This window comes from Schistocerca cancellata, chromosome 2 (genome assembly GCF_023864275.1).
Source record: "Schistocerca cancellata isolate TAMUIC-IGC-003103 chromosome 2, iqSchCanc2.1, whole genome shotgun sequence".
In the NCBI taxonomy this organism is placed as follows: Eukaryota; Metazoa; Arthropoda; class Insecta; order Orthoptera; family Acrididae; genus Schistocerca; species Schistocerca cancellata.
This window is the reverse complement of record NC_064627.1, coordinates 1,105,334,643-1,105,349,973: the sequence shown is the minus strand read 5'-3', so window position 1 is coordinate 1,105,349,973 and position 15,331 is coordinate 1,105,334,643. Positions and strand designations below refer to the sequence as shown.

At 37.3% G+C, this 15,331-nt stretch overlaps 1 protein-coding gene across 2 annotated transcripts in view; it reads right to left on the bottom strand.

The window, feature by feature from the left end:
• The window catches only part of LOC126163119 (NAD(P) transhydrogenase, mitochondrial-like), a 280,298-nt gene that overhangs the window by 5,644 nt on the left and 259,323 nt on the right, over positions 1–15,331 (bottom strand). For both annotated transcript variants that reach the window (XM_049920042.1, XM_049920043.1), the window contains exons 14-17: positions 11,884–12,104; positions 9,842–9,993; positions 8,023–8,182; positions 7,808–7,912 (exon numbers count right to left, since the gene is read on the bottom strand). In XM_049920042.1, coding sequence (XP_049775999.1) covers positions 7,808–7,912; positions 8,023–8,182; positions 9,842–9,993; positions 11,884–12,104 — 638 coding nt within the window. The remainder of the gene's footprint in view (positions 1–7,807; positions 7,913–8,022; positions 8,183–9,841; positions 9,994–11,883; positions 12,105–15,331) is intronic.

Sequence of the window (15,331 nt, the reverse complement as noted above, 5' to 3'; positions counted from 1 at the left end):
GACCAGTAATATTTTCAAACGTAAGGTTTATGACTGGTTACTCAAACACCCATTTTATAAGATAGCAGAATATTTTGAAATAATCATTGACATTAGGGTATAAGAATATTCCTAAAAGAAAACGAATTAAATTGTAAAAACTTTACTGTAAAGTCACTGTTAATTGTATATTTAATGTTCAGACCTATTCCACTGTAAGTGGTCAATGGTTAATAAACTGAAACTGAAACTGAAACTTACTATTTCTGCATATACACAGCAAGATGAAGTTACCACATCTGTCAGAAATCGATCCATACTTGCTGCCAATGGTGCTGCGAGCTGCTTTAAGGTGGATTCACACTTGACGGAACTTCACCATCACATCAAGAGATTCTCCTCTGTAGTTCCAATTGTGGCGTTAACACACGCCATTAACGGAACGTCTTTGGTATGTCACGTCAGCGTAAGTCAAGGTTTCTCGGAAAGAATGTTTTGACGGGCCATAGCGTAGCCTACTTGGTGAGCAACTGTTGCATTAAGTACACAATGTGAACTAATATGAAAGTATTCCCCACAGACTGCTATTGCAAAAAGATCTTAATATGTATTGGAAGACAATACTAAGTTAAAATATTTTATTTTATACACAGAAGGAATCCATTGCAAAATAAACGATACATAGCTTTCTCAATGTGCTTTACTCACAATTTTTCCAGTGGGATAGCAACAATAAAAACCATGAATAAAGCTGATGTGGCATACAGAAGTTGAAAATAAGATCCATAATAAATTAACGATGAACAGGAGGTAGCAGACATACATGTAAACATAGTTCAAGTATGCTAAAAATGTCCCATTTAGCCATACCATAGGCAAACCATCAGCTTCTGCCGAGGTGATATTGGACACCCAAATCTTGAATTTCCCTTTGTAATTTACATTTGTATCTTGCTTAACACGTCACCAAAATTGGTGTTTAGACATTCTGAAACATATACAGAACAATGACTTCTCTTCTTCCAGCTCCTTGTAAAGAGTGTGGAACTCTCCTTAACAGTCTCAATCTTTCAACATTTTTCTAACCTAGACTCTTCTCTCTCTGTTCCTCATCATCAAGTGCAATGGTAAGCATTGCAAACTGCTTTGAACTAATTTTAGGCATTTCCTGACGATCTACCATGAATTATGAAATAGCGCCTCTGGCAAGTATTTTATGAACCCTGTAACATCATGACATTCTTTCAATGTTGGCATGCCGTGTAGTGTGAATGCCCACTGACTGTTGATGAAAAACGTGACTGTGACGTTCCAGCAAGTGTGAATCCACCTTTGGGGCATGCACACTTGGGAGACTTCCTGTCGCACTACTGTTTCGTCTTTCCCATGACTAACTAATCAAAAGTTACACTTTTTTCAAATGATGAGAGTACAAACCACTTTAACACCTTATAATTGTTGATTGCACTATAATAACCATTAAAAACGAGTCTACAGTCAGGAAACAGTTGCTCATCATGTGCACTACCTCAAAAATCTAAGCAACTGGAGAGCAACATAAAGTGGCTACACAAAAAGTCTCGCAGGTGCACACTGTATAAAATGGCCAGTTGGATGGTATTTACACCCTAAAATATTCATTTTATGCTTTGAAAACTTCTATGAAAAAAATGTGTATTCCAACATACCTTATCGCTCCAATTCACAGTGGTCCAGGCAGGATTTACTTCCAATGTGTGAACAACTGAATAAACTACACTGAATTTTCTGACAGTTCATTTAACTTGTGTCCATAAAAAGTATCGCACATTTACTTGTGTTCGCAAAACGCATCGCAAAACTTTAACTCCAAATACAGCCACTAAATGTAATCACTCAGGACTCTTAATTAATTTAGTTATCTGCACAACTTATTATTTCTCCCTGTTCCACAGCAGTGAAGTGTCTGTATTTTTAATATTATTGTGAGTGTCACTGCCTTTTCCTCACAGGTTACATCAACGTTCATCATTAATTTATCAATGCCAGCTTTTTTATCAAAAAAATCATTCAAATGGCTCTGAGAACTATGGGACTCAACATCTGAGGTCATCAGTCCCCTAGAACTTACAATTACTTAAACCTAACTAACCTAAGGACATCACACACATCCATGCCCGAGGCAAAATTCGAACCTGTGACCGTAGCGGTCGCGCAGTTCCAGACTGAAACGCCTATAACCGCTCGGCCACTCCGGCCGGCTGGCTTTTTTTATCCACCCTATTTTCAAGAGAACTACTTTTTTCATCTGGCATATCAAGTGAAAATGTTTTACACATGGTCCACTTGATTGCTGAATCAGGACAACCACATGTGTGTTGGTGAATGCATTGCATGTAATCAGTGCACAAGATCTTAAACTCACACGATTATCTCCTTTACTTTGGAGGAAGACACAACTTCCCAAGAGTCACCAACTTCAGAACCAAGAACAGTTGAAATTATGAAACTAGACTGACACTTCTTCCGAGGATGAAACAGCTTAGACGTTACCTTGCCTTTAATCATGATCATTAGTTGGTGGACAATCTTGTCTCTGATGAAATTCCTGATTGCATAAATAGCTTTGTCACAGCATTTCACATGTTTGCTATGAAAGTAAATGTATTTAATGGTTTTGCAACATGTTTCGTTCGATGTGCGTTTTAGTTTGAACACCAGAGTGCAACCTGTAACAATATGCCCACATTTATTTTTGATTACCATAAACATTTAAAAAATACTGTCCGAATTCTGATGTATCAGGATCTTCATACAAGTGCTTCAGGCTTGCTTCAAACTATTCTAGTACTGACTTGCAGTCCCTTTCTTCCAAACATGTCAAGGTCTAGTTTTTAGGTTAAAGATAGCTGTGTGTTCCCTATAAAGAATGTTGGACTCACTGGATGGGGAATTAGGAAAGGAAGGTGATTCCAGGTTAGTTTAGCTTCATTTAGTTATCCACATATTGCACAGATTATATGAATGATGAGTCAGTTTACATGATTACATTAATGAGCACATTATTATTTTTAGTCCTACTAATTCAACTACACTGAACGTTTTTTAATGGTTACTAGTTTTTAAGCAGAAATTTGCCAATGGTTTAGAAGAAGTTGTCCAGGAGAAATAATTTTAAATTATATTTAAAACTTGCTTTGCTACCTGTCAGACATTTTATGTTATTAGACAAATGAGCAAGAATTTTTGTTGCTGCATATTGAATTCCTCTCTAAGTCAAAGTCACTGACAGCTTTAACAATGGGTAACGAAGCTCATTTTTCTCCTGAGTGTTGTAGGCAGGTACATCACAGTTTTTCTCAGACTTTCATGGATTATTTATGATGAAGTTCATTAGCAAATTTATGTATTGTGACAGTGTAGTTAAAATATCTAGCTCCTTGAAGAGGTACCCATGACATCCATGGGTGAACACCACATATTATTCTTATTGGTTCCTTTTGCGCAATCAATATATTTCTTTATAAGTGATGAGTTACTCCAAAAAATTATTCCATATGACATTCTTGAATGGAAACAAATATGTCAGGAGGCTCTACTTTTTTTCCAAGATAAGCAATTATTTGAAGAACAAAAGTACCTGAACTCAACTGTTTGAGAGGCTTAGTAACATGCTTCTTCCAGTTCAAGTGTTCATCAGTATGTACACTCAAATATTTGGAGCATGTGACCTGATTCACTGACTCCTGCTTATTTGTCACATCAATTGTCATTATGGCTTTATAGAACTGAATTTAGTGTGTTTTTCCAAAATTTAGGGAGAGTCCATTTTCAGAGAACCATTTAGCAATGACTTCACTTGAAGATGATGGGCACAAAACTCAACAAAACATTGCAACAATATGACACTGCCACTCAACTGATCACCCAAGAAGATTTCATCATTAAAATTGATCCTACTTCCTATAGGTCACTTTTAATGCTATATTCTAAGCTGATAGCCAGGCTGTTTCCTGCTCCTCCTATTAAAGTACTTTAGCCTCATCATAAAAATCTCTACTCAAGGCCACTATGCTCTCTGTCACCTGGATAAGCTGGGCACTAGGTTTCTTGATGCTTGTGACTTGGTATTCTTTGCCTAGCTTTTCCTGTAGCAATTGGCCACATCTCTCCCATGACTGCTCCCTAGCAGCAAGACTCTCTTCCTTCTAAGTAACAGCAGTTGGCCTCATCTCTCCCATGACTGCTCCCTAGTAGCAAGACTCTTTTCCTTCTAAGTTTTCTACAGACTTAGCCTAAAAAGTCATTCCTACAAGTCTGCTTTACCCTAGTAAACTCAATAACTTGCCGAAGCTCATCTACTAACCGGAATTTGATTTCTGAGATTTTCTCCTTTTTCCTATTGCTGATCACCTTCTCCCAGCTCCCACAATCTCTTTTCCCTTTGAACCTATCTAATTCAAAATATGCTGTTTCTAATTCTGCCTGGAGGGCACAAATCTTCCGTCCCTGTTCCACAATTTTCTTGCCTCGTTACATAATCTACAACTCCAGGAAATACCCTCATTTGACACTTCTTTAGCTTCCCTACTGCACTCTCCCCAGTGAAACACATACCCAAATTTCTCCCATACCAATTAACTTATGGCAACATCCACATCTGTCACACATGACTCTACCCTTACGGTAAACTAAAAAGCACTACAACACATTTAAATTGTAATGAAGTACTAATCAGTCTTTTGGCGAGTTGTGCATCTAACTTCCAGGCATCAGTCAGATGCATAGTAACAAAATCAAAGTTCATTGAACAAAGATAGTATCAAACACTAGACAAAAACTATAAAAGCACAATATTTTCTAACACCACTCTTAAACTGATGCTATCAGGATATTATTCAAAGGACTGTAATGGATCCAAAGCAACACATAATGATTATACAGTGAGCAGAAGTTAACACTTGCTTGTAAACACACCACTGATTTTCCCTAAATGTACATTTTAAATCATGGAAGACATGAAATGTATGAAAACTCTAACAAACAGGATATTTATAACAATGATATTAAACAAAACACAATCCAGAAGTTATGGAGAGCACTGCAGTGTATTCAAGACAATTCTTGAAGACTACTCCACCACTGTTGTTTATGTCCGAGCACTTCAGTGCATCCATTGTCCACGGCTGCCAACTGCCAACTTAGATGTGAATAACACCTGAAAGATTACCCCAGGATGACTGGGTGGAAGGGGAGGAGGATAATAGCTGTATGGAGGTTGGAACTGGTTTAAACAAGGTTGTTTGTGCAGTTTTGGTTGACTGTTGTCAGTGGGGAGTGTGGTGAAGAAATCGTACACAGCTCTCCCATGCCATCTCCTCCTCTTACACGAGTAAACTTATTAACCAATGACCGACCAGCTCTCTTCTGATCATTCAGCATCACCCTGGCCTTGAAAAGCTCAACCACATCCTTCACCAGGGCTCCAACTACCTCCCCATTTCCTGAGATGATGGTTATCCTATCCAAAATACTACCAACGTCGCCCAAAGCTGTGTTCCACCACCCACCCAACCTACAAAATATCCTTGTTCATTCCTATTTCAGTTCTGCATCCCATGGGTCATTGCCTTGTGACCAACATAGGTGTAAGACCTGTCCCATTTACCCAACCACCTCCTCTTACTGCATTCCAGTCAGTCATTTCCCACACTATAAAAGGCAAGAGCGTGTGTGAAAGCAGCATGAATAGCCAATCCATACTGTGGCTAACTACAAACTTGGCCATCCAGTTTCCAAATGTGCTGAGCATTGCAACACAAGTGACTAACAGCTGCTTTACTGCACTAGCCATTTGGATACTCCCTTCCAGCTCCAGTTTCTGTGAAATATGCAGATGGGATTTTTCTCTACGGCATATCCTGCACACTCACAATCTCCCTGGCCTGAACCTTTGTTGACCTGTTTCCTCACCTTAACCTACCTTTTCCCTTCTCTCTTCTGCCTACACCACTCCTTCCCCATTCAGGCCATGTACTGCCTTCTCCCACCACTCTTCTTTCCCTTCCCCTTGCTTTGTGTATCCATCCCCACCCTCTCCCCACTTCCATCTGTCCAGGCAACTGCCACTAATAAACAACAACCAGTCTCACAGCAGCTGCAGGAGTGTGCATTTGGATGTATTTGATGTTGTGTGTGTGAATATATGCACTTTTACCAGAGAAAGTGCAAAAACTCAAGAGTCAGTGTAAATACTGTCTTCTGTTGCATGATTGTATGTGACACACATCAGTCAGCTATAGGTGAGTGGTGCCTTTATTTTACATATTATTCTATCCAGTAATTTCCATTGTCAGTGACAAATTAAAATAGAAATCCTTGGGAAGTCTATAGTTTTCAGTTAGAGCCCATTATCTGCTCAAGACACATGTTCATACTCAGTCATTCCATAAAACTTCAGGGTTAATTAAAGCTAATGGAAGTTATTTCAAAGAATAATGTAAGAAGAACATTAACTGATCACAACTTAATCAAGAACCCATCCCAAGAGAATTTATTGTGCCAACCCTATCACTTCTAACAAAAATGAAAATTATCTTAACCAAATTTGATATTCATTTCCATCTGATAATGTTTCCTAAGGAGAAAATTGCTCACTGGATGAAGCTGAATAGAGTTTACCACTCTTGGCCAAAAATTAAAGCACTATGAATGTGGCCACTCTAAGAAAAATAATAAAATTTTATGTTGTCGCCAATGTATTTACTCTAAAATGATGTTACTTGGTACAGCATCAAGATATATTTACATGAAATTGTTCCAAAGTATCATGTCTAAAACAAAACAATTACTGCCACTTAATTCATAGTGTATTACGCTTGCAAAGCAATAAAATACAAAATATACAATAATCTCTAAAAATAATTGATTGATTCTACTTTGCCATTGAGGGTGATGTTTTCTCTGAACACGAAACCCACGTAAAATGTCAGGTCTATATCCTGTATTCTTCCTGGGGTTGAAGCTCTTTTTTTCTGTATTTGCTTTAAAAATATGTATGTTTTTGGATAGGGTCAGCCTTTAGCAACACATTTTTTTTTTTTTTTTTTTTTTTAACCTGAACATGTTTCTCTGCAGTTGCAGCATCTTCAGTGGGCTTTTATTTTTCATCTGTTAAAGAGTGTTCCTTGCTGTTACTATACATGTAGCTATCAGTTTTTAAATCGTAATTACAGATATTTAAAAAAAAACACATAAATTAATTCATAATTTACATGTTTTTTTCAAATATGTATGATGTATACAAACAGCAAAGAACACTCTTTATCTTTAACAGATGAAAAATAAAAGCCCACTGAAGATGCTGCAACTGCAGAGAAACATGTTTGGGTTAAAAAAACAAAATTGTGTTTTGCTAAAGGCAGACCCTATCCAAAACCATACATACTGTATTCTTCTATTTACAGTGCCCATGAAATTTATGATTTTACCTCAATAATTCATAAATTACTCATCATAAACATATGAAACTTTACACATCAGGTCATTCTTGACCTCCACTATTGAGACACTTCATAAAATCAATAAGTTACAAAATATCTTATATTTATAAGTAAAACTGCAACAAATTATTAACAGTGTGTGATTGATCCGATATCAACTGAAAATAATGATGACACATGGAACTTGCCGCACCATATTGTGCTCTGAAAACTGAAAATTAACCTATTTTTTGTTTCTGTGAACTGAAATGCAAGCATTACAATAATAAAGAACTAACACTTGTTCCCATTTTCTAAAGTTAGAAATTTGAGGATAAAATATAGCTTAATAGCTATCATTTACTTACCAGCCACAGGATGGATGCCAAACCTTACTTTCTTCCCCTTCTTCTTCAAAATTGACACCATCTCAGCCAATGGATATTGTGCCTTGGCCACACACAGACCATACCCTACAACAATAATTTTATCTCTCAGAAGGAAATTCATTGCCACATTACAATGTATATAAAATATACAGAAAATTGCCCTATGACTGTTACATCTTCTAAAGTCTATTTACCTGGTGTAATAATTATATTTTTCGCATTTTTGATCATGTCCACTGTACCGTCTACTGAAACCTCGCTATGTGTTCCTGTAATTTCTTTTGGTTTCCCAGATCCTGTTGAAGATGTACCATATCCTCCAAGAATTACATTTGGTAGGGACCTGTTCATAGCCTGCAAAAAGGAAATTTCACTTTTTATCGCAAGTATTGTGCTGATTCCATAAAAAATGCATTTTCTTTTATATACATCTCTCAGTAACCAGGCACTACACAAAACAACTGAACTTTTCACTACTCAGAAAGCTGAGGTCTCTAATGACAATGACCTTTCAGTTCTTTATCAGACGTGCAGGTTTTGATTACTGATTTTTTTTCTTATATTACTCTGTCTGGTATTGCAACAAGGACTCTCAAATTGCTAAAAAATAACTTCTATTAGAAATATTAAGAAGTAAGTTTACCCACAAGAATAAAAAATAATAATTACAGTGGTTTTGTATCAAAAGAGAAATTCACTTGAGAAAACAAGTAAATTATGAAAGAGAACTGCTGTCCAATACTTACGTTACAAGAGGCAAAATTTCAGTACTGCCAATAAACAAACAAAAAATTACATACATTTCTGGTACCCTAGATTTCTGAATTAATTGTTCCTTACTCAGACTGTAAAGAAGGGTAGTTTTGGGAAGGCCAAAGGAAGGTCTGGTCACTCAGACCCCAAAATTGAGGGACCTGATAGTGGTAAGGACAAAGGGAGACAATGAAGTTTGAGCTGTGTCCCTCTTCACCCTCAGAACAGGTATGTATATCTCATCCTGGTATCTTATAATAGAATAATAGAAGGAAACATTCCACGTAGGAAAAATATACCTAAAAACAAGGATGATGTGACTTACCAAATGAAAGTGCTGGCAGGTTGACAGACACACAAACGAACACAAACATACACACAAAATTCAAGCTTTCGCAACAAACTGTTACCTCATCAGGAAAGAGGGAAGGAGAGGGAAAGACGAAAGGATGTGGGTTTTAAGGGAGAGGGTAAGGAGTCATTCCAGTCCCGGGAGCGGAAAGACTTACCTTAGGGGAAAAAAGGGACAGGTATACACTCACGCACACACACACACACACACACACACACACACACACACACACACACACACATATCCATCCACACATATACAGACACAAGCAGACATATTTAAAGACCAAATATGTCTGCTTGTGTCTGTATATGTGTGGATGGATATGTGTGTGTGTGTGCGCGCGAGTGTATACCCGTCCCTTTTTCCCCCTAAGGTAAGTCTTTCCGCTCCCGGGACTGGAATGACTCCTTACCCTCTCCCTTAAAACCCACATCCTTTTGTCTTTGCCTCTCCTTCCCTCTTTCCTGATGAGGCAACAGTTTGTTGCGAAAGCTTGAATTTTGTGTGTATGTTTGTGTTCGTTTGTGTGTCTGTCGACCTGCCAGCACTTTCATTTGGTAAGTCACATCATCCTTGTTTTTAGGTATATTCATCCTGGTATCTGAGTGACATGCCCTTCCTTTTTGATCTTCCCCCACCTACCATTCTCACTTTTCAGAGGAAGGAACTATTTTTTTCCAAAAGCTAAGTTAGTGTCTGTACTTTTCTGTTTGTCTACCAGCAGTAGTAAAATTTTGCTCCCTTAAAAAAAGTACTGATCAGCAATTCTGTCTCATAACTTTATAGTTCCCTCAAGTGAATTTTCCTTTTGACATAATGGAGTAGTCTGATTCACAGATGCCAAAGAAATGATGATGTGTTACTATGTGTCCATTAAATAATTATAAACAGATTGAAAATCATACCTTGCACATAATGTAAGAAAGAATTGCACCTGAGGAGCCGATAAGAGCTCCTACGATTGTCATGAGATTGTTATTAAGCATGAAGCCCTCAGCACACAATGCCCAGCCTGAATAGCTGTTGAGAACAGTGATGACAACAGGCATGTCTGCACCTGTTTGTAGGTAAAGTCAAGGGAAAAAAGTAAGTAACATTTTATGTAATCTCAAATAATTGACACATTTATCACTCCAAAGGAAAAAATAGAAATAACTTAAAAATTCATACAATTACAATCTACATACTGAAATGTTATAGTTTATTATTAGAGAAATTGGTGACAATCAATTTTATAAAAAGTTATAAATTATAGAAAGGGCAAATTTCACCATTACTGACAAGAGAAACAATTCTTGAATATTATGTACAATTTTCAGTAGCACTTTCTGATAGTATGTCAGGTACAAATACCATGTACAACATCTCTGCAGACAAAAAATAATAAGTTGCTATTGGATGAGAAAGAAAATATTCTACTTTGACCGACAGATCTTATACATTATGCTTCATGTCCAAATCAAAATAAGAGACATCTGGCAGACAACAGTTTCAGGGCCTCAACAATTAGTCACAAGAAGAGCATTCTTCCCTTTGGAAAGCACTGTGCTAAAGACATCTTCAGTACACATTTTCAACTTACCAGTGTGCAGTGAAATTGTTGGTCATTCTGTGAGCAGCTCACTAAGTTCTACTACGTTAAATCCAGAAATGGAAAACATTTAAAGAAGCTGGTTATGGGCAATCAAAACACAATTAGGAAGACCTTGAATGTTGAGTTGTAAGCAGTTGGTTAAGTATTAAAAAATGCAGTTTAGGAACTGAGAAAGGCAAAGAAGACAAATAAAATGTATGTAAAGCTTGCGATAGATTTTTTCCCTTTCCATTGACTTTTTTTCTTTAATCTTTCTTTCATCCTATATTTTAATTTGACAAAGACACTGTGATCCCTAAGATTTGTGGTTCTGAAACTGTTCTGTGTTATGGAGCAGAACTACGTAGTTTAAATGTTAACCTCAAAAGAAGACTAATAACTGTGGAAATGGATTATTTATGAAGGAGTGCCAGAATCTTAAGAACTGAGGTAACATACTAATGAAGTACGTGCTAGAATGCGGCAAATGAAAAAGTGGTCGATAACACTGAAAGAGAATCACTGAAGTGATATGGACATTTTTTGAAAGTGCCACACTGGTGGCCAAAGAAAAGTTTTGAATGGAAACCAGATGTAAACATAGCAAACCATGAAACTTCCTGGCAGATTAAAACCGTGTGCCCGACCGAGACTCGAACTCGGGACCTTTGTCTCGGTCGGGCACACGGTTTTAATCTGCCAGGAAGTTTCATATCAGCGCACACTCCGCTGCAGAGTGAAAATTTCATTCTGGAAATAGCAAACCATGTCACACCTGCAAAGACCACATCATTGAAATAACGGAGCATCACGGTGTACACGAAGAGGATGCCCTAAATAGAGAGGCTTGGCAGAAGATAACAGGAGCATGAAAACATATTTTAATTAGTTGATCTTTGTAATCCTGTAATAATAATAATAATAATAATAATAATAATAATATAAATAATAATAGTCACACAAACTATGAAATTTTTCTGACACAGAATGTGATCTTAGCACTGTTTGGATAACTTTTCATCTTGTAATACTGCCATAATACGGCCTATATCAATGAATGCCCAATTAATTATTATGACAACAGCTCCATAATTACAGAAAAATAACAAACATGACTGAATTCACGGAAGTAAAGGTACTTAAAAACAACATTCAGTGTCAGAACAGTAAGTAAAAATCAGAAAACACACAAACATAAACATTAGATTTTGAAATGTTTGATATTATTTGGAAACCATTATCATACACAAAAATGAAACTAAATAGAAGCAGTAGCTACTTTTTGGCCCAAAGTATGCAGTACTGAAGCATCTGCTCTGATAATTTGAATGTTATATTTAAATGAAGTAAATAAAGGCATTTGTCTGTACCCACCTCCAATTGCTGCTGTAAGCGTGACCCCCATAGTAGAAGACAGGGCAGTGGTTGCACCCAGCATTGCAAGGCCTGTGCTCATCGAAGGATCTGCAAAATACATTGCCATGGCCCCTAGATTGGCAGCTAGAAGACCAGAGTTCAGAGCATGCCTTCCTGGCAATAGTAGTGGTGCTGAATTCAGCAAGCCTTGTAGTTTGCCATAAGCAACTAGCGACCCTCTGAAAAGAAAACAGTTTTCCCTTGCATAGTCTGAAATAAATGCAACTTTCAGAAGTTTTCTTCTTTGTAAAAACCATGGTGATAATACATGAATGCAGAATTTACATGAAAGTAAATGATACAATAGTTTTAATAGAAGGAAACATTCCACAAAGGAAAATTATACCTAAAATGGTCTTTAAATATGTCTGCTTGTGTCTGTATATGTGTGGATGGATATGTGTGTGTGTGCGAGTGTGTACCCGTCCTTTTTTCCCCCTAAGGTAAGTCTTTCCGCTCCCGGGACTGGAATGACCCCTTACCCTCTCCCTTAAAACCCACATCCTTTCGTCTTTCCCTCTCCTTCCCTCTTTCCTGATGAGGCAACAGTTTGTTGCGAAAGCTTGAATTTTGTGTGTATGTTTGTGTTCGTTTGTGTGTCTGTCGACCTGCCAGCACTTTCATTTGATACAATAGTTTTATACAAAGTAGAAGTGCAAACACTAAACTTAGATGTTACACACTTACTCACAATCAAAGAATGCTTGCTCATTATACTCTTAAAAAATATAATAACATTGCCATTTCAGGATTTTATGAATGAGATTTCTTCCCCAGTGAAAGTAAGAAAAATGGAACAACAAAAACAGATCTGTGTGATGTCCACTTTTCACATTTGACCAGCACGATTCCTACATCTATATTTGGTAACTAGGCACTTCAACTTATTCCTCTATGTGAACCTCCCCCCTCATCCCTCCCCCCCCCCCCACATGCACTCCCCCCCCCCCCCCCCCCCACAGACTCACACACACGTGCGCACACGCGCGTGGAGATTATAGCAACAATAAAAAATAGTGAACCAAAATTAAGTCTAATTCTTTTGAATGTGTTTTAACTATAATTACAGGGAGCTTTAATTGGAGTGATTTCGGGCATGTCAGTGCAACTGAGAACTACTGCAAAGAATGAATTAAATGACAACAGTGACATTCTGTGGTTAAAATTGTATGAAGTGGATGGTTAACCAAGATTGGTTCAGTGGTTAACAAGTGAGACACTTACATGGAAGGTCACTTGCGCAGAATATATATCAATCATTCTGGGTTAGATTAGCAGTTCTTTGCAATAGTCTCTTTAATCTTGTGTTTGCAAGCTACAATTTTTATCTTTATGATCCCCCCCCCTCTCTCTCTCTCTCTCTCTCTCTCTCACACCCACACACACACACACACACACACACACACACACACACGAAAAGGGCATGAATTTCATCTCTGATGATGTATGACCATGGTATATCAAAGAGTAAAGATACATTGACCTAACACTGATTCTTTAAGATGTTTACTTATTGTAGCTTTGTAAAAAAAATGACCACTAAGGTTCATCTCCATTCCATAGTGTCACATCCATTGGAACAGTGTATACTGTTCCATGGAGCAGTTCACTTCTCTGACCCAGGAAATGATCACATAGAGTAACTGCCCATCCAGCAGATATCCCAAATATGTAACAAAACTCCCATTGTTGTTCCACCTTTGAGACAACCAGTGTCCATCGGGACCAGTGTTCAGTGTTCACAAATGACACAACTTCCAAACAGTTTACAATTCTAAATGAATTACTGAATGGCCTCAGTTGCCTGAGGCAGCAGTAATGTGTGTGAGAGTTGGGTTTGTGTGAGTGAGTGAGTGTGTGTGTGTGTGTGTGTGTGTGTGTGTGTGTAGAAACTTTCCTTTTCATAATACTATTAAATAACAACAAATACATTTACACAGTTGGTCGGTCATCATTTTCAGCCAAGCAAATGTTGGGTAGCACATTGCTTTACAAAAAGTGATATGTTAACCACACAATACATAAGAGCAAAACAAAAAGAATGCATTGAAATCTACATCCATATTCTACAAACCACTATGAAGCATATGTAAGAGGGAACTTTCCGTTGTAGCATGTGTTAGGGTGTCCCCCCCCCCCCCCCCCTCTTCCAGTTATGTAGAAGCATGAGAAGAATGACTACCTAAAATGTCTCTGTGCCTGCTATAAATAGTCAAATCTTGACTTTGTGGTCTAAATATGAGTGATATGCAGTGAAATGCAGTATATTCCCAAAGTCTTCACTTAGTACTGGTTGCTGAAACTTTGTAAATAGGTTTTTCAGAATAGTTTGTGTGTATCTTCAAGTGATGCCAGTTTAGGATTTCCAGCATTTCAGAGAGACTCTCCCGTGAGTCAAATAAACCTTTCATCATTGGTGATGCCATTCTTTGTATACAGTCAACATCCCTTGTTAGTCCTATCTGGTATGCACCCCACAGACTTGAGTCGTACTCTATTTTGGCCATATAAGTGTTTTATACTGGCTATATTTTCCCACCATCCAACCAATAAACCTATGTTAGCCATCTGCCTTACCTACGATTGAACCTAATTAATTCATTTCATTGCATATCTCCAAAAATTGTTACAGCCAGATTTATGAATGAGTTGGCTAATTTCAACTGTAATTCATTGACATAGTCATAGGAAACTACATTTCTCCATTTTCTGAAGTGCAATTTTTTTCATTTCTGAACTTTTAAAGCAAGTTGCCTACCTCTGCATCATTTTGAAATATTGTCAAAGTCTATCTTGATACCTGTGAGGTTTTTACAGTATAGTTATACATAAGAATATAAATGCATCATCTGCAAAAGTGGTTGGTTATTATTAATACTATCTGCCATATCATTAATATACAACATGAATAGTAACGGTCACAACACACATTCCTAGGCATACCTAATGTTACTTTTACATCTGTCAATGACTATCCATCTGGGAAAATATGCTGCAACCTTGCTAAACAAGAAATTCTCAATCCAGTCATAAATTTTGTTTGATGATCCTTTATGACTACTTTCATTAATATCCACTGACACTGAACTGAATCAAGTGGTTTCTGAAAGTGAGAAATACTGCAACCACCTGCTTGCCTTTATCATGACTTTCAAGGCATCATGTTAGAAAAATATGAGTTGCATTTTAGTTAAAAAAGTAAATAAAGCTGTAAACCATAAAGCCAAGAATCTCCCTTCTGAAATTATTGAACTGAGGGAGAAAATGAAAGATTGCTATACACCTTTTAGAGATACTAAACTACAATATTTCTCAACAAAATATAAACTGCTCAGAAAAACATACAGTGTGTCCTTGAATAACTTAAAAGCACAGAAATATACCTCTGAAATAAGGAACTCTAGCT